This window comes from Equus przewalskii, chromosome 9, assembly GCF_037783145.1.
Source record: "Equus przewalskii isolate Varuska chromosome 9, EquPr2, whole genome shotgun sequence".
Lineage (NCBI taxonomy): Eukaryota > Metazoa > Chordata > Mammalia > Perissodactyla > Equidae > Equus > Equus przewalskii.
In genome coordinates, this window is record NC_091839.1 from 14,603,694 (window position 1) to 14,624,136 (window position 20,443).

Below are 20,443 nucleotides of genomic sequence, written 5' to 3' on the forward strand. Positions count from 1 at the left end.
ATAGTTATCTTCAGGGCACCACTTCAAATTTTTCTAATGTTACCTTGTGCTTGGGGTCGGGGCTGAAGTGCTGGGGGGTGTTTCTCAATGTCCCTACTACACCCTCAGCTTCTGGCATCCCTGTGCACCTGTGCCACAGAAGGATTCTCTTGCACAGAAATGCAAGAAATGGATTCCACATTCTTGCTGTTTTCCCAGTGCAGCCTGCTATTGCTTGTCACTAGGAGCAAGCTAGCCTATTTATGGGACCAGGGATGTTCTTAATTGCTTTGGTTCAGTCTCAGTCTCGAGTGAGGACTGTGGAGGTCAGAGATCTTGCGCATTCTGGGGAGCCAGGACTGCACAGCACTGAAAAGAGCAGCTCTCTTTCATCGGCTATAACCAAAAAAGCAGGTGATACTGCCACCTTGTGAGCAACCTGAAGACAAGGGTTCACACAAATGGACAGAGGCGAGAGAATTAAAGAAAAGCAATATAAAGTCCCCTTGACCAACTCAGACCCAAGTCTTACCCTGCCTGTTATCTTTTCATTTATGTGAACTGAGAAAAATTTTTGGTTTCAGCGACTCTGAATTACATTTTCTCTTACTTATAACTAAAAGCATCCTAACTGATAAAGCCACCATGAGCCCTCATGATCTTCCTTTGGAAGTGACGATAGTAAAGAAATACATTCGAAGTCCTGGATTTCTGATGATACTGTGTAACTTGAATTAGCACCCTGAAAGCCAGGCTAAGCGAATGCCTTGGTCACCACCCATCCATCCAACAGGGGGAAGTCTAACAGAACAACTACGATGTGCCAGTTTATGGTACTCTTGAATTGCACTAGCACATTCTAGGCTGCAAGGGCTTTGAGACCTAAAGACATTTCACAGAACGATAAAGTTGCTGACACTTTACCTATATCCTCAAAAATCTAGAGAATTTTGAAAATTAACTTCAGGGGTTTTATTCTTTAATTTTGGCCATAATGCCATCTAGTGAAATGGAGCAATCGTATTATGAGTTTTTACCTCTAAGAGATAATATCTCAGCAGTTTATTACTTTAGTAAAATTGGTAAATGTTAATTGTACATTTTTTAAAACTTAAGTACACAAAAGAAAAAAGACTAAGCCAAAGTTTTCCAGAGAAAACTACTGTACACATGATGGTGAGCGATCTTTCATACATTATCTATTAAGGATGCATTTGAACACATAGGTATACACACGTTAACTTAGTATTAGGAAGGGACAGCCCACATTTTCACTAAACAATGTTTCCTTTCCTGTCATTTTAGGTCAATTCCATACTTTCTGTAGCTCCATATTATAGGAACATAGAGAAATTTATCCAAACTCTTAGCTATTTCCAGTTGAAAAATACTGGACTACCTCGTAGTACACATGCTTTCTCACTGTTAAAATTGCTTTATCATAAATTATTATCCCATGATTTCCAGATGGGTAAGCACATCTTACATTTTCATGTATATTCTATCACTCTTCTCTAAGAAGGTTGTATTTTTCACTCCCACCAACAAAATGCATTGTTCTTTTTTATTTATTGGCAACAGATGTTGCCAATCTTCCTCTTTTTTTTTTTTTCTCTCCTCAAAGCCCCAGTACATAGTTGCATATCCTAGTTGTAGGTCATTCTAGTTCTTCTGTGTGGGACGCCACCACAGCACGGCTTGACAAGCGGTATGTAGGTCCACACGCGGGACCCAAACCTGCGAACCCTGGGCTGCTGAAGTGGAGTATGCAAACTTAACCACTACACGACCAGGCCAGCCCCCTACGCATTGTTCTTGAAGATAAAGACAAGCAAGGATAAGAAAATCCTATTCTAATAATCAGTACATTTGATAAAATGTTTAGAAAAAGTCAAGATTTGTCCTTTCCTTGTGTGAATGGGAGAAGTGTGGGGACAGAGAACTTGACAAAATTAAAGTCCTCTAAACTTGTCACACATCCTGTCTGAGGAGGTTTGACTTGAACAAAGGCTCTAACTCCCAGAAATCAGTTGGATCAAAAGGACTTTGATGGAAACAGGGAGACTAAAAAACCAAGCATTGTAATTTTCACATTTATTAAGAAAGTACTTCTCATTAGCAACCATTTCTGACTCTTTCCAAATATTACAGTAAAACTCTGCTTTACCACACAGGGCAGGGATAAAAATTCAATTATGAAAAATGCAGTCTTCCATTTTTGTAAAGTTAACCAAAAACATTGTTTATCAGTTTGTACTGTCATTTAAAGTGCACATACATGTACACAAACACACACACAAAGCTAAACTTAAATTGATAGTATACTGTATAGAAAGAGACCAAATGGTGAGAAATTCAGATCATCCTTGCTTAAGAAGGGACAAAGGATGGGAACCAATCCCAACAGGGTCACAACCAAATTCATGTAATTTCAGATTGCAATCTTGCTTGATGTTCGACATTTCAAATACTATTCATCTACTTGAAGTACTTATATTAAGGCTACTTGCAGGATTCCCACCCTCCCCCCCCCGCCCCCGCACCCCAAACACATTTTTAAATGATTTTGGGCGGGAGGGAAATGAGCTTAATAAAATTTTCAAACATGATACCTTTACAGGCTTTTACTCATTTAGCACAAGTACGGAGCACCTACCCTGAGGTATGGAATGTCACGGTTCTGTAGACTTAGCAGTGAAGGAAGCCCCTGCTCTCGTTAAGTGTACGTTCTAGCGGACGTGGATGTGGGCAGGCTCGCGCGTCCTGACCATAGTCTTATCTTCTATGAGCCCTAGTGCAGTGACCAGCTAGAGTCACGTGCAATGACTGAGGTTCGAGTTCTGGCAGAACCCCTCTCGTTAGATGTCTCTGCTGTGTAGTCTCCTGACCATTGTGAACATCGAGGACGGGCAGAAACATGGCATTTTCATTAAAGAAATTATTTTTCTACTCTAAGAACTCTAGTGAATGGAAAATTTCAGCTCCCATTTGAGGACTTCACAGCGAAACGGAACAGCACTTCACAGAACTTCATGTCTGTAAGGGTTCTCAGATGAAGGATAGCCCTTGCCATCCTCTTCGCTTTTATAGAACTTAGCATCACTGTGCACTCTCTGATGAATCAGAAGACCTGAGCTCCAACGGAAACCCTTCCCACACGCATCGCATTTGTAGGGTTTCTCTCCTGTGTGGACTCTCTGATGGGCCTGAAGGTTTGATCTCTGGCTGAAGCCCTTTCCGCACACCTCACACTTGTAGGGTTTCTCTCCAGTGTGGACTCTGTGATGGGCTTGAAGACTGGAAAACCCACTGAACCCCTTCCCACATTGTTCACATTTATAGGGCCTCCCCTCTGCATGGACCCTCTGATGAGCTTGAAGGCGTGAACTCTCACTGAAGCCCTTTGTGCACACCTCACACTTGTAGGGTTTCCCTCCCGTGTGGACCCTCCGATGTGCTTCGAGGCGTGAACTCTGGCTGAAGCCCTTCCCACACATCTCACATTTGTATGGTTTCACTCTAGTGTGGACCCTCTGATGACCCTGAAGGTACGCCCTCTGACTGAAGCCCTTCCCACAGACCTCACATATGTAGGGTCTCTCTCCAGTGTGGACACTCTGATGACTCTGAAGGTACGATCTCTGGCTGAAGCTCTTCCCACACTCGTCACACTGGTAGGGCTTCTCTCCTGTGTGGACTCTCTGATGGGCCAGAAGCGTTGAGGCCTTACTGAAGCCCTTCCCACATTCTCCACATTTATAGGGTTTCTCTCCAGTGTGGACTCTCTGATGAATTTGAAGATTAAAGCTCCAACTGAAGCCCTTCCCACACTCCTCACATTTGAATGGCTTTTCTCCAGTGTGGACTCTCTGGTGGCCCTGAAGGTGGGAACTCCGACTGAAGCCCTTGCCACACTCCTCACACTTGTAGGGTTTCTCTCCAGTGTGGACTCTCTGGTGGCCTTGAAGGTATGAATTGCGACTGAAGCCCTTCCCACACTCCTCACATTTGTAGGGTTTCTCTCCAGTGTGGACCCTCTGATGGGCTTGAAGGTATGAGCTCCGACTGAAGCCCTTATCACACTCTTCACATTTATAAGGTTTCTCTCCCGTGTGGACCCTCTGGTGAACAGTAAGAACTGATCTATGACTGAAGCCTTTACCACAGGCATTGCATTTGTACGGCTTCTCTCCACCGTGGACTCTCTGATGATCTTTAAGTTTTGAACTCCAATTGAAGCCATTCCTAAACTCCTTATAAGGTTTCTCTGCAAGGTGAATTTTCTGATGGCCTTGAAGATAGGCATTTTGGCTGAATTTGTTACCACAAACATAATATTTATATGGTTCTTCCCTGGTGTGGACTATCTGAAGGTCCTGAAGACGTGAGGCCAGACTGAAGCCATTCCCACACTCCTCAGAATTATAGGGAATCTCGTCCATGTGAACTCTATGCTGAAGGTTAAGATTTGAGGCACAAATGAAACCCTTCTCACACTCCACACCTGTGTATAGTTTCTCTTCAGCGTGCATTCTCTGATGGACTTGAAGACAGGAACTCTCATTAAAGACAGTCCCATTCTCCTCATATTCGTGGGGTTCCTCCCCAGTACGGACCCTAAAAATACTATTAAGGTCTAAGCTATGACTGAAGGCTTTCTCATAAACGGTGCGTCTGTAGGATGTCTCTCCTGTGTGAAGTTCGTAAGTGTCGAGAGGCGAGCACTGACTGAAGTCCTCACCATATTCACATTTACATGGCTTCTCCTCTGTATGGACTCTCCGATGGGAGTGGAGATGCGAACTCTCAGAGACACAGCCATCTCCTCTAGGAACACTTTGATGAATACGAAGGACTGAACTATAACTACAGCCCTTTCCACGTGGACTGTATGTGTGGGGCTTCCCTTCTGAGGGGAACTGCTGATGGATTTCAGAGCTGGCGTCATCACTGAAGGATTCTCTGTACTCATTAGGGGGATAGGGTTTTTGCCCTGTTCGAAGTAAGTCTTGATTGTGCAATGAAACCTTCATGATGTCTTCTCCACAGTCATGGCAGCTGTAGTTTTTCTCTGTTCGGTGTAGTCTCAGATTATCATTGTGATGTGACATCCAGCTGACGCTGTCACACTTACAGAAATTATTTTTCCTGGAAATTTGCTGATATCTACACTGATAATTACATGACTCTGTCAGATATGTTTTCCTCCAAGAATGCTGGGCTCTCCAAGATGGAAAGTCTTGGTTTGTTATGTAAGTGGAACCATCCTCTGCATGAGTCAATACATAGTTCTCATCTTCAGGAATCTGAATGGGTATTTCTGCCCAAACCTGGCAGGCGGAATCACCTTGTTTTGGCACCTGAGAAATATTCCCTTGAAAATTGTTCATGGAATCTTGACACCTCATTAACCCGCCTGCACCTTGCTGCCAGTTCTGCCAGGAGGAAAGCTCTTTGGGGGAAGGGCAGCTTAATCCCACTTCTCGAATACTCTCCATATGATGTTCATTCTTGGTTCCTATAAGGATAAAGAGAATTTAGACATATGTGCAAGTGAAGGCTTTTATTCGGAGACTTCATGATTTTGCACTTAGGTCATGACATAAAACTTCAATGAACTAGAGGAAGATTTATGTTACTATTTCTAAGAGTACTTAGAAATGGCTCTTCTTTGGCTACACCAGGAATATTAGTTGGCTCCACATAATTCAGGCTATCTATATGCCTTAAAATCAGGGCTTTGCAACACAACCTGGACATCAAACATGATGGCCCTGTTCAAAGGGCCTAGTGAAACCACACACAGGTTATCACAGGTTCATCATAGGTTGCCTGGAGATCCCAAAAATAAAACAAAAGGGGATAGTCTCAAATTGGAAAGAACATAATTTCAAGTGGACAAATGCTTTATGTCCTGGTAGCTTTTCTTTTTTCTCCAGCACATGGGCATCGTAATGTTGTTTGTTTGTTTGTTTGTTTGTAAGGAGATTGTGTGTAAACACTAGGCAGACAAAGGTAAACACAGACATTTAATCTATGGTTGAGCCTATCTCTAAGGAGCTATTTATCTTCATGAGAATAAGAAACTCTTCCAAGTTACTGTAAGCCGTTATCAGTTTAAACTCTTTTCGAAAGATATTTCGGGGGCTGGCCCTGCGGCCAAGTGGTTAAGTTCACGCACTCTGCTCCGGTGGCCCAGGGTTTCACTAGTTTGGATCCTGGGTGCGGACATGGCACCACTCATCAGGCCATGCTGAGGTGGCGTCCCACATGCCACAACTAGAAGGACCCACAACTAAAAATATACAACTATGTACTGGGGGGATTGGGGGAGAAAAAGCAGGGGGGAAAAAAGGAAGACTGGCAACAGTTGTTAGCTCAGGTGCCAATCTTTAAAAACAACAAAAACCGATATTTCACAATTATCAAGGGCCCCGGTGCAGGTCAGAACGTGAAACACTGTGACAGAATTCAACTCCAAAGACAGAAGAAAAACATGGCGGCTGAGGGAGGCAAGCACAACCAACGTTCCCGGCACCTATAGGCGTCCTTTGAGGCAACTCATTAAACAAACCAAACTCAGTGAACACTGACTTTGGCTTGCCTCATTTGACTGGAAAATTACTTTCCTGTTCAGGGAATTTGAGGCAACAGAAGAGCTGAAGACAGACATGTCTGGGTGGAAATGGCTTGTCACTTAGCCACTAAAGCTCCGATTCTAAGCAGACAGCAGAGCCTCATATCCTGGGCAGCAGCATCCTCCCTGAGGACACCTGGTTCAACAGGGTTGAAGAAATGACGTATGAGCTTCCGACACCTGGTGGTACATTAATCCTCTACAGCATCCAGAATAGACAGCAGTAAAGGAGGATTTGTTTCCGTAACATGAATATAATCCTCAACAGGATAATTCTTCCTTACCTAATTGTGTTTGTCTCTCCACGCTGGAATGTGTCAGTCACAAGGACAAGGACTCTGTTTTGCGCACTGCATTACCCTCACTGCCTAGAACATTCCTAGCCAAGAGGAGCTGCACACTGAGCATGTAACGAGCAGACCACAGGGAGTCACTCTCACTTACAAGACCAGGAGGGCGTGTACGTGTGTGCTGTTTTTCACGGGAAGGGAACTGGTGATGGCAATTCTGCTGCGAAGCTGGAAGGCCATGTGAGAGGTGGGGCTCTACTCAGGGTGTCACCTGCTGATGAGAAAGGCAAAGCTCACAGGAATCTCTTGTGGATTGTGCCTTTCCAATTTTTGAAATAACCTTTAAAATAGTGTATTTTTTCTTGTATAGAATCTTCCCCGTAGCCCCACCCTATCGCCAATTTAAAAAAAAAAAAAAAAAGGGAAAAATAAAAGGCCACACTGATGACTGCGTGGCACTAGGCCCTGGGGCCATGCATGGACTGCAGGTGACACTTCATGGCATATCCATATGCACTCATCCCGGTGCTGCAAACAACGCTTAGAGATGACTCTGGTTTCTCAAAAGCAATGCTTTCAGTGATCACGTTAATATTTCATTACCTAAAGCTGAAATGAAGGGACATATTATAAGAGGCACGTCAGATAAAGTAAACAGCTTATATGTGAGAAGTTCGGGCTTCCAGCTAGAGTTAATCACAATGCTTATAGGGTTGTTTAGGCATCATCAAAACACTGACTACACATCCATAAAGATACAGTTTAATGTGTCACATCTTTGGGACGGATGTGGTGGCTTAAGGACATGAAAGCAGCTTGCTAGTCAAAGCCCAGTTTCTTACAAAGCAACTGTTTCAAGACAAATTTGTACATAATTTATGACATAAGAATCTCTCAAATACATAGGAGATTCAAGTTTCTTTCTGACCAGTGGTTTACTGTCAGAAGGAGAGAAGAAGAAGAAAAAAGGTCATTTCGCTTAGTTTCAGCCTCTTGTGGAAAAGATCACACATTTAACAACATTAACTTTAATTTCCTTTAGTCAACAGTGCATACTGAAACACCTTATTTGTCATTTCTTTTCCATATCTCAAATTTAAGTTCTATTTTAATATCAACGGTAGAGCGCTGATGAGAAATTGCGCTGTCAAATTTATAAGGGAACATTACTGATGGAGAAAATAAGCAGTGCAAAGAAAGAGCTCACTTGAAGTGACGAGAATGAGAATTTGCTTCATCTTCTTAGTAATCATGCTTTAGAGTTTGAGAAAGTCAAGCATTCCAGCATCTACATCAATTAATCAATAACAAAGATGTTATACTTATCATAAGTACCAAATAATTCCTTTCACAGTTAGCCATAATGAATGAAGAGGAAAAAAAAAAATCTCCATTTATTTTTTCTTTTTCTCTTCTTCTTCAACAGAAGCTACTCAAGAATATCAACTCAGGCAAATCAGACTGACAATACCCTGCATCCTTACTACACTTTTAGATAGTAAGGAGAAACTAAGGCATCTTCTGGACAGTAGACGATACAGTAAGGACAACATTTTGATTACAGACTAATGCTTGAGCGCTCTGCTGGCCACTCTCTCCACCACACCTGAGGTTCACCTCTCTCTAACAGAGTATATTTAACCTTTAAAGGACTTCCCGTCTGCCTCTGCTTCTTTTCCTCACAACAGAATGAGTTCTGTCTTTCTGTTTTGGAAGGTTATTAATTGTTGATTCAATTTCTTTAACAGCTATAGGCCTATTCAGATTGTCTATTTCTTCTCGTGTGAGTTTTGGCAAATTGTGTCTTTCAAGGAATCGGTCCATTTCATCTAGGTTATCCCATTTGTGGGCAAGGACATTGTTCATAGTATTCCCTTATTGTCCTTTTAATGCCCATAAGGTCTGTAGTCACGTCCCCTCTTTCATTCCTGATATGAGTGACTTATGTCCTCTCTCTTTTTTCTTAGTTAGCCTGGCTAGAAGCTTATCAATTTTATTCATCTTTCCAAAGAACTAGCTTTTGGTTTCATTGATTTTTCTATATTGATTTCCTATTTTCAATCTTACTGATTTCTATTCCAATTCTTACTTTCTTCTACTTTGGCTTTAATTTGCTTTTCTTTTTCTAGTTTCCTGAGATGGAAGCTTCACTGATTGATTTTGGATCTTTCTTCTTTTCTAACATATGCATTCAATGCTATAAATTTTCCTCTAAGCACTGCTTTCACTGCATCCCATATATTTTGATAAGTTGTGTTGTCATTTTCATTTAGTTCAAAATATTTCTAAATTTCTCTTAAGACTTCTTTTTTGACCCATGGGTTAGAAGTGTGTTGTTTAATCTCCATATATTTTGAAATTTTCCAGTTCCCTTTAAAATTATAGCATAAAATCAGCCAGCCTATCACAGACTGAGATCAGATGTCAGAACCACAACAACGATCAAAAAAGTCACCTAAAAATTATAGGAAAACAGTGATTATACATATGTGTAATTTAAAAAACAGATTTGTTGTATTTTATTAGCAACACGCCATTTTGCCCATTTGTTGTTTATGTCGGCAGTTAGTTAATGCAAATGCAGTCAGTTTCCTATGAAAAAGGAAATTCTGGCAAGGAATCGTAATGCTAGATCCACATCTGTTTGGCACATGTACGATATCACAAAATATTTACGAAAGCTGGCATTAAAACCTAAGGTTTAGTTAAGGCTAACATATAAAGTTACAGCACAGTTGCAGCAACTCTTAACACAGTGACGTTTTATATTCTACTTAAGCCATAAAAGAATTAAAATTATTGAAGGAACCAGCTGAGAGCAGCTGCCCTGAGACCCGCTGACAGGAACGGCAAGTTCTCTGTTCGGTGCCGGATAATTATTCCCTAAAGGAAGCAGAATGAAACGTGAGGAATTCTCGGGGACTGCCTCTTAGAAAAACACCCACTTCTCGGCTATTGTTTTTTTCACTGTGGGGAGTGACAGTCAACTTGGGGCAGAGAAGGAGGTTAGAAGAAACAGCATCTGTGAGAGATCGTTTAAAGATAACGCTGGAGAAACCTGGCCCACCAAGAGACTCATGGCATTAAAAAAAAATGGATGAGTGCTCTGAAACTAGGAAAGCTTCAGTGCTGAAAGAGCTTAATACACACTCTGGAAATACTCTGGTCTTAACTAAACGGAAAGTTCCTCTTCTGGGTTTCTGAAAGGTGCCCAAATGGTGGTCAGCCTCAGAGCCATCAGGACCAGATGAACTGTGCCATGGGGGGGAGTGTGTGTGCGTGTGCGCGTGTGTGAGTGCCCCCGTTGCTCCTGGTAATGAGCCTGTGGATGTTTTTCTCTAGTAGCTGAGAGACATAAAAATCTCACAATACACCTCCCGGTGGATTTGGAGCCTCAGGTCATGACCTTGCCATCTGCTCTAGCGTCTGTCATCCTGTCCCCAGACTTTCTAAGAGCCTGGACACTAGACAGAAATATCCACAGGGAAAGACAGGTATGCTTCTTCAGAAAGAAGAAATCTTGGGCAACAAGGATTTGCTAACAAAAACATGAAAGTGCATCCCTGGTGAGGGGGAGCACTCTCTCTCTGGGGAGGCAGCGTGGCAGGTTGCCAAAGGCTGTCCCGTGTGCTCACTGAGGCACAGAGCTCTCCTTTCTAGTCTCTTCCTGTGGAGCAAATCAAAACTGCCAAATACTTTCCTGCAAAGTTGAGTGGATTCAGATCTAGCTGGAACCAGCAAATTACCAAAAGGAAACAGAAGAAAGAGTAAGCAATAAGGTGCTCGTTGAGAGATGGAGACTATTAAAAGTAGGGATCTCCTGGTTAATACCATGGATGGTTTTGTAGAATTAGAGATGACATTGGGAAAGAAAAAAGAAAGAATTTGCAATGGGGAAAAAAAGAAAAGCCCCGAAGCCCTTGGTTTGCAGAGCAATGATGTTTTCACCAGTGTAGAGATGCTGGCCTGGCCGTATGGACCAGAAACGTCTCTTTCCATCCCTGCTAGGAGTTTCAGACTGCAGCAGAAGCAAGCAGCAGGGTTGAGGTCAAGGATCACCTTTCAGAGCCTCTGGGGACCGCGATGTGTCATGTCAGCAACAGCCACAGTTGGCTCTAACAGGTTGCTGATCCTGCACTTCTGATGGAATTGACCAGGCAATTCCATGAAAACAGATTTTGTTTGCTTATGTGGATTGACTAGTTGACTTTATGTAGACATGGATTACAAATCATCTGTTTGACTATAAGTACAACTATTTTTCTTATCACTTTCCAAATAGAAGACAAAATTTAATGGCTGGCATGGAAAGTTGTACTTTCTTTTTTCTTTTTTTTTGCTGAGGAAGATTCACCCTGAGTTTACCTCTGTGCCAATCTTTCTCTATTTTGTATGTGGGTTACTGCCATCACATGGCCACCAATGAGTGGCATAGGTCCGCACCTGGGAACTATGCCTGGGCACTGAACTGAACCACTAGGCCACAGGGCCAGCCCATGGGAAGGCTGTACTTTTGAAAACAGATTATGGAATATTGTCGTTGTATGTAGGCATTTGGAACGTACAGCCTATAATACTAATGGTTCACCACCATTAGTGAGGTTTGAAATCAACTTAGTAGATCGTGACATGCAATTAAAAAAAGAAGCTACAAAGGGGCTGGCCTGGTGACGTAGTGGTCAAGTTCACGCACTCTACTTCGGCGGCCTGGGGTTCCCAGTTTGGATCCCAGGAGCGGACCTACACACCGCTCATCAAGCCATGCTGTGGCAGTGTCCCACATGAAAAATAGAGGAAGATTGGCATGGATGTTAGCTCAGGGCCAGTCTTCCTCACACACACAAAAATAAAATAAAATAATTTGAAAAAGGACAGACAATATCAGAGGTGCATTGCGTGTCAGATATCACTGCATGGAATGTTTCAGATGTGCATACATCTGACATGTAAACATACACAGGTCTGTAAGGTTACATTACATACTGAGGGTCGTGCCCCAAACAGTACGAAAACCACCAGTCTAAATAGCTGAGGAAGGCATAAAATTCATACCAATCACAACGTTCAAATGCAAAGTTCATTTATAGAAACTTGGAAAAATACCAGTAGGTACGTTTGCATCTCTTGGTTTCACGCCTACAAGAAGGTTCAAAATAGAAGGAGCCAATTTCCACTTGAAAAATATCCTTTCTCTCCCTCAGGATGTATGAGACTGCAACTTCCTCATTTCTAGGTTCTAACCTTCACCAGTTGAAGATTATACACTAGATCTTACTGATACCCATTAATACACTTGATCTTAATACACTCTCGTTTTCGGAAAGGGAATAAAAACAAAGATGCTACTCTTCTTAACTCTTGTTTCTCTGACTTTGACTCTTCCTTGCCTGGCATGGAAAAGGGCACGCAGGGAATCTGTGTGGATGCTGACTTTGGAAGAGATGGATGGGCTGCAATTTGGGAAATCCTGCGAGGAAATGGATAGTTTAGAAGTCATTACTTGTTGACAACTTTCTCTTTCCTAGTGTAAATGGAAACAGAGGTATTTCTTCTATAGCAGCTCTGCCAAGAGAGTAGTTGTAAGAATCTTTATTTTTTTAAATTTATTTTATTATTTTATTTTTTTGAGGGAGATTAGCCCTGAGCTAACTACTGCCAATCCTCCTCTTTTTGCTGAGGAAGACTGGTCCTGAGCTAACATCCGTGCCCATCTTCCTCTACTTTACATGTGGGACGCCTACCACAGTGTGGCGTGCCACGCGGTGCCATGTCCACACCCGGGATCTGAACCGGCGAACCCAGGGCCGCTGAAGCAGAATGTGTGAACTTAACCACTGCACCACTGGGCCAGCCCGTAAAAATCCTGAATTTGAAAATGTTTCTTTGCCCAAGTCAATTAAGTCAGCCCCCATAGGCTGCAGGAAAGCCCATGGGGAATAACCGTGTCTCTTGGTCACAAGTCCAGTTAAAGCTCAGTAAGGAATGGCTTTCCACTTTGAATCTCTGAGTCAACAGGTAATTATGGCAGAGAAATAAAATCACTAGTACCCAAGGACATTTGCATTGGGGGTTTTACTGCTGAACTTTCCGTATTAGTTTTAAAAAAAAAAAGGTAAAGAAATAAGTTAATGCCCATCAATTGGAGAATAGCTAAATGATACATGCTATAGCCACATGTTGGAATATTATGCAGCCATGATAAAAAAAATTTTTAGAAGAGTTGTAATTTGAACTGGGAGGGATTTCCCCAAAGTATCATGAAGAAGAAAAATTGGTATATTAAAAATAAGAACGTATATTATCAAATTTTTGCATTAATGAAAGGTATATAAACATGTTAGGTATATAAGCATGTAACAAAACAAGAAGATATTTTAAAATCTGACACCTGTTCCTACAGATGCTATAATGCAGGGGGACTGGCGCACTATGGGCCTAGGCCCGTTTTTGTTCAGCCCCGGAGCTAAGGATAGTTTTTACACATTTCCTTAAACGGTGTAAAAAAAAACAAAACAAAGAAGAATGTGACAGAGACCACATGTGGCGGGCAAAGCCTACAATATTTACTACTACTTTAGAGAAAAAGTTTGCTGACCCCTGCTCTAAAGACTGTATTGTGTGATGTATGATCCTGAATCTTAACTGAGAGGGCAACAAAAAATTATAGAAGTGAAATAATTTGTTCTGAAATTTTCTATTGACTCTTTTTCCTACCCAGGAGCATCCTTATCTACACAGATGTGACAGTGGCTTTTGATGTCAGAGTCTCAAGGACTCAAGAAACATTACCGAAGTGTTTAGACTCACGTAAATGTCCAACCTGAAAATTCTCCTTCAAAACTGTAGCTGGGTCAAGGTTTAGGTGTTGGAGGATGGGGAGGGGAGAGGAGAGGCTAGAATGGGCAGATACAGAGCTGGGAATAGAAATGAGAAAATTAACACAAGAGTGTCTCACTTGAAATTGCTGCATGGGAATGGTCAATTATGCTGGCACTGATCAATTCTGATACTTACCCTAGTTGATTGGCTTTTTTTTTTTTTTTTTTGGTGAGGAAGATTGGCCCTGAGCTAACATCTATTGCCAATCTTCCCTCCCTTTTTTCTTGTCTCCCCAAAGCCCCAGTACATAGTTGCATATCCTAATTTTAAGTCCTTCTAATTCTTCTATGTGGGATAACGCCACAGTGTGGCTTGATGAGTGGTGTATAGGGTTCGAACCAGTGAACCCTGGGCCACTGAAGCGGAGCACCCGAACTGAACCACTATGCCACCGGGCTGGCCCCCTGATTGGCTATTCTTCTTCTTTTAGTAATAATGGCTACCTGTCTATGAATCCTCAAGGACACCTAAACAGTCAAGAATCAGGACAGGCATTCATCAGATGACAAACACCACTGTGGAGTATCCTTTGATTACACGGATTTATTCTACATCTATTAGCTGTCTGAAGGAGGACTGGCAACAACGAACACCAGGCATCTATTAACCAATTCATTCACTCGAGGCAGAGAGAAAAGCAAGCAGGTCTGAAGCAGGAGCATAAATGACAGGTCTGATGGGCAGCAACGAGGCAGTGCGGCTGGAACAGAATAAATGAGTAAAAATAAAAAACAGCTAAGAATAAGGAAAGCTAGAGGGGCTTGAGGAGACAGACCCCTTAGGGCCTAAGAGGCCAGCCTACGTACTTCCGATTTTACTGTGTGTGAAACAGGAAGGGCTGGGAAAGCTGGGACAGAGACGCCACCTGCTCTGACCCATGCTTCAGGAGGGCCTCCTGGCTGCTAGGTCACTGCTACACGCTTCTCACCTGAACACCCATCTCTCCAGGTTTCTGTCTCCATCATCGAAAGCTTTTCTTCTCTCTCCAACTGGAATATGAGCTCTGGTTTGAAGGGCTGATTCCCTGTAAAAAAAACAGGGAGAGCAGAAGTTTTAAATTCTGACAAAGTCCAACTTTTCTTTTTCTTTTATGAATCATGCTTTCGGTGTGACATCTAAGAACTCTTTGCCTAACCCAACATCACGAAGATTTTTCCTATGTTTCCTTCTACAAGTTTCTACACTTATATCTCACACTCGATCTCTTATCCATTTTGAGTCCATTTTTCGTGAGGTTTGAGGGAGGCATTCGATGCCTCCTGGGGTCCGGTGTCTCAGCACCATCTGTTGAACAGTCTTCCTTCTCACTGAGTCGCCCTGGCCCCTGTGACATGTCTGAAATAGTTTCAGAATTGCTTCTCCCCTGTGACAACCATAAACACACCCACCAAAAAGTGTTCAGGATTGCATTTCATTCTCCCACCCCCGCCGACGGCACCTCAAACTAAGGGTACATCGACACACACTGTGCTCCTGAGCTCCTCCCGGGAGTCCTGTGTTTGCTCTCTTCCATGTGGTTACAGTATTCACTTTGATTATAATTCACTCCTTCGCTGCAGCTTTCTTTGAGTTTTAGATTATCAGCCCTTTGCATTCTTACTGGATTGAATTTTTATAATGTGTTGAACGAACGTATTCTCAAAAGTCCAAACTAGACTAAAGGTGTCCTGGGACTAGTGTCACTCTCTTGCACATCCTTCCCACACTGTCACCTCCCACCCACTGTGAGAAAGTAACTTCGTGATTTTCTGATTAACCCTTCTAGTCTTTCTTCTTCTAAGGACAAGCAGATACACATATATTGAGTTATTTTCCCCTCTTTCTTGCACAAATTGCAGTATACTATTAATGCTCGTTGTCACCTTGCCATCTTTAGGGAAACTTCCTAGAGGTGAACTGCTGGCAAAGGGTAAATGCACCGTTTTGTGAGATACAAGCAAACTCCCCTCCTGAAGGGCTGTATCATTCTGCATTCCTACTTTCAATGCTGGAAAGTGCCTTATTCCCCACAGCTTGGCCCAAAAAAGTAGTGTTCAGTTTTTAAATTTTTGCCAATCTCATGGGTGAGAAATGGTCTTTCAGTATAATTTTAGTTAACATCTTATTTTGAATGAAACTGAACATCTATTCATGTGTATATGTGAATATATTTATATTCACATATAAATATGTACTTATATGTGCATGTATGTATATGAACGTATGAGTGTATCCACATACATGCACGCACACACGCCTGCCTCCTAGCTCTGTCCTGAGACAAGAAACAGATATCACAGTGGCAATGACAATACTTAGCATCCAGACCTTGGTGTGAATGCCGCTCCCCAGTAAAAGGAATGGATGATTCCAGAGCTGGGTCCAAGTAAAAGGTGAGCACAGAACATCATGCTTTGCCATAAGTGAGGAAGTGCTCAAAAGAACGCTGGGGGCACGTCACAGGCACAGGAGTCAGTCAAAGGGGCCAGATTCAGGATAACTTTAGCACCAAAATAATTACAGTAGTAAATTATAAACTATTTTTAAAAACAATTCACAAGTCCCTACAAACTATCCTGAGAAGGAGTGGATAAGGCAAGAATCAGCGTTGGTTGCTACATCTAGCAGAATATCTGTGTGTTCTGAAAGTGTCGCCCTATGACGGCAAGAGGAAAATGGCAGTCATTTCATAATGGAGAAACTGGACAACACCTTGACTGGGTGACCAAAGTTAACATCACCCATGAGGGACAGACGGTGTGCCACTAGATGTGACATCTCAAAAGGACACACCATTACCTGCTGGAAGGAAGGTTCCAGCGTAACGGATCATCTGAATCTAATTATGAGGAAATACTAGGAATGTTCTATGAAAAACGGGGGAGGGGCTAAGACTACTCTTCAAAAATGTCACTGTCTTAAAAGAGAAAGACGCTGTGGAAGAGTTCCCAATTAAAGGAAGTTAAAGAGACATGACAGCTGGACTAGACTACACTAGACCTTGCCCTGGAGGGAGGAACATACGCTTGAAGGAATCTAATTGGCTCTCTTCACAAAATTAGAGCATAAATGACAGATTGGATGAAAGCGTTCTACCTGCACTGGGGATATGTGAGAGCACGTTCCTATTCCTACAAAATGCACTGTTCAGCAAAGAATTAGCCTGGCCCAAGGAGAGGTCGCTCTGGCCCCCCTGTCCTGGCACGTGATCGCAAAGCCCCTGGAATGTTGGCCTCATAAGAGTCTTTTTGTGCCTGAGTCCCGGGGCCACACCAGACAGCTTAACAATGTGAGTTATGCGGGGGGCGGGTGCTTTGGACCATGTGCTATCGGTTTGATTTTCAGGAGGGCTGGAAACTAAGGTCAGCCACACAGGTGTCCAACCACATCCACATGACTGAGCCCCAGTAAAGCTCTGGACAGGGGCCAGCCCAGTGGCATAGCAGTTAAGTTCGCATGCTCTGCTTGAGTGGCCTGGAGTCCACGAGTTTGGATCCCAGGCGCAGACCTACACACCAACATCAAGCCATGCTGTGGTGGCGTCCCACATACAAAACAGAGGAAGCCTGCACAGATGTTAGCTCAGGGCCAATCTTCCTCACCAAAAGAAAAGCTCTGGAAACCAAGGCTTGGGTTGTAATACTCCATGTGTACTGTCACACATCTCTGCTGGGAAGAGTGAGAGCTGTTCAGAACTCCACTGGGAGAGTGCAACTGGAAGTCTGCGCTGGAAACTCTCCTGACTCTGCCCCAGGCGCCTCTTCCCTTGGATGATGTTAATCTGTATCCTTTCCATGTAATACACTGTAACCGGGAGGATAACAGCTTTCAGTGAGCTCTGAGACTCCTTCTAGCAAGTTATCAAGCCTGAGGTCCGTCTTGGGGACCCCCGAACTTGCAAAAAGCGTCAGAGTGAGGATAGTCTTAGGGACCCCTGAACTCTGCATATACACTGAGAGACAAAGGGTTGTGGTGTATGTAAATTACCTGCAAATGGTTCGGAAAAAAAATACTATGAATATACATACGTGTTCATATATATATATATGTGTGTATATATAGACACACACACAAGTATATATGGAGAGAGAAAGAACATGAGCATAAATGATAAAGCAAATGGGGTAAAATGTCACTATAGGTGAATCAAGGTAAAAGCTCCATGGGCGTTCTTGTTCTGTATTTTTATTTTCATAAACTTTCTGTAAGTTTAGAGTCATTTACAAATACATCTTTAAAGCAAAAAATAAAATACCTCCAAAAGTCGAGTTAACAACAGTCACAGTTACTGGCACCCTAAAAACAAAGAAGCTGGAGTGACCCACTCAATGGATCTGACGACAAACCAGTGGGGCAGGACCACAATGTGCCCATTTATAGTTCAAGGACAGATTTTCATCTGGACGGAAACATCAGGAGCATCTCGTCTGTGTTGCACAGGGATTATTAAGGTCTCTTTAGTGCCCAAGCTCAGAGAATGATTTTGGGAGTCCCAGGGCTTCCGACAACCGAGCACACAGACACCCCGGGAGGCTGACACTGAGCACAGAGGGCGCCTGTCCTCACCCACAGAGAGCAGGTTCTGGAAGTTCTCCAGCATCACGTCCCGGTACAGCTGCCTCTGGGTGGCATCCAGCAGCCCCAGCTCCTCCTCCGTGAAGGCCACAGCCACGTCCTCGAAGGTCACCGGCTCCTGCAACACCAAGCACACGGAGACTCTGGTTATGGAAGAGGGGCGGTCCTGGGACAGCGTAAAGGATGGGACGTTCCTCTGGATTCTAAGGCGCCCGAGTCAGATTCAAGGAACTGCCTTCTGCTTGCCTTCACACTGCTAATTCCACCCACCCACAGGGCGGCAGGAACAGAAATGCTTGTGCCTTCAATGGCTGCCTTCCGTTAGCACGCCCACAGCTAAGTCCCAGAGCTCTGCTGCATCACGGACTGCCAATATTTTTTAATCATTAACAACGTCATTTACCCCAGAAAAGCTTTACTTCCAACAGTGTGGGATGGAGTCTGTGTCCCGTTTCACACACACATCCCACTTGTTTGATTTGTCAAATGTACAGGCTATCGGTCCCCCTTGCTGTTGAAGTACGTGCATCACCGTCCGTGCCCCATCTGGACTGCGGCGTCTGTGGTGGCCTGGTCTGGGCACAGCTCGGAGCCTGGCTGCCCGTGTTCACGTTGGAACGCTCTGCCCCAGGCTGGCTGTGTGACCTTGGACAAGTCCCTCACCCTGTCCTCATGTGCATGCTGATGCCTCTACCATAGGGTACCAGTCAGAAAATGAGTGACTATACGTAAAGTACTGAGGAACGGTGCCTGCAGCACAGTAAGTACCTGATGAGTGACAGCTGCTATTATGATTATCATCATCATCCTCTCTGTCATCCTACTTCAGGGCTGCACAGTAATTCGAGGAACTGATGACCTAGACTATAGTGAGCTGATCCAGATAATGCACGCTTACTTAGTTTATCTATTACAAACAATGTTGCAAAAAAAATCCTTTCACATAGACCTTAGTCCCTGGAACTCGGCTGATTATCTTCCTAAAATAACTTCCAAAGAGTAGAAAAGGAAATGTGGAAGAATAATAAACTTTAAAGTTTTTGAAATCATAATGGCAGGTGTTTCCTCCAAAAAAAATTTCCAACTTCTTCTTCCAAGAAAGCATAACCCCCTAAACCTCTATACCTGGCCAACACTGGACACGAATACTTTTTTTTTTCCTGAGGAAGATTAGCCCTGAGCTAACATCTGCCACCAATCCTCCTCTTTTTGCTATGGAAGACTGGTCCTGAGCTAACATCCATTCCCATCTTCCTCCACTATATGTGGGATGCCTGCCACAGCATGGCTTGCCAAGCGGTGCCGTGTCCGCACCCGGGATCCGAACTGATGAACCCCGGGCCACTGAAACAAAACGTGCAAACTTAACCGCTGCGCCACTCGGCCAGCCCCTGGACATGAATAGTTTTTTTTAAATCTTTGATAATTTCAGAAGTAAATTTTGGAAGCAAAAGCCAGTTATTTAGAAAAACTTTCACAGCTGATTAGTAATGATCACTCTTCATATTGGCTGGTCACCTCTACTTCCTGTTTTATAATAATATTCATTTGGGGGACATTCGGGCCTTTTCTTCCACGTATGCGGTAAATATTTTTCATTCCCCTTTGCTGTTTATCTTGTAACTTTTGGCTGCAGGGAAATCTAAATTTTCATATGAAGGCTGTGCAACATTGCACTTGTTCTGGCTGGAGCTCCAAACATCACGCCTCAGGCCCTGGTCTGTGAACGACAACCCTGGCTTGGAGTGCAGTCTTTCTGCCTCTCTCCCATCCTCCTGATCCAGAAGGCAAAGGCTGTGGAGTCGGCAGGACGCTTGTCTTCTATAGGAACCTGAGTAGGACTTGAACTTACAGGAACCACTCATCTTCATGTGATGATTCTAAATTCCTTCTGAGCAGCGAGAAAAGTGACAGATAGAAAGTGCCTGCTTGTCTGGGAGCAGGACTAAAATCTTTAAATTAAGTACCTGTATTGTTTTGTTTTGTTTTGCTTTTTGCTGAGCAAGACTGGCCCTGAGCTAACATCTGTGCCAATCTTCCTCTCTTTTGTATGTGGGACGCCACCACAGCATGGCTTGACGAGCAGTATGTAGGTCCACACCTG

General features: G+C 43.3%; 1 protein-coding gene across 8 annotated transcripts in view; it reads right to left on the reverse strand.

Moving 5' to 3' along the window:
• Positions 1-2,058: 2,058 nt before the first annotated feature.
• The window catches only part of LOC103550909 (zinc finger protein 112), a 101,576-nt gene continuing 83,191 nt past the window's right edge, over positions 2,059-20,443 (reverse strand). For 4 of the 8 annotated variants that reach the window (XM_008520103.2, XM_070632889.1, XM_070632891.1 and 1 more), the window contains exons 3-5: positions 18,331-18,457; positions 14,714-14,809; positions 2,059-5,497 (exon numbers count right to left, since the gene is read on the reverse strand). In XM_008520103.2, coding sequence (XP_008518325.1) covers positions 3,000-5,497; positions 14,714-14,809; positions 18,331-18,457 — 2,721 coding nt within the window. In that variant the 3' untranslated portion in view covers positions 2,059-2,999. Of the gene's footprint in view, positions 5,498-7,060; positions 7,181-14,713; positions 14,810-17,366; positions 17,569-18,330; positions 18,458-20,443 lie in introns of those variants that run through there. The other 4 variants (XM_070632892.1, XM_070632893.1, XM_070632894.1 and 1 more) reach the window with 3 other exon arrangements.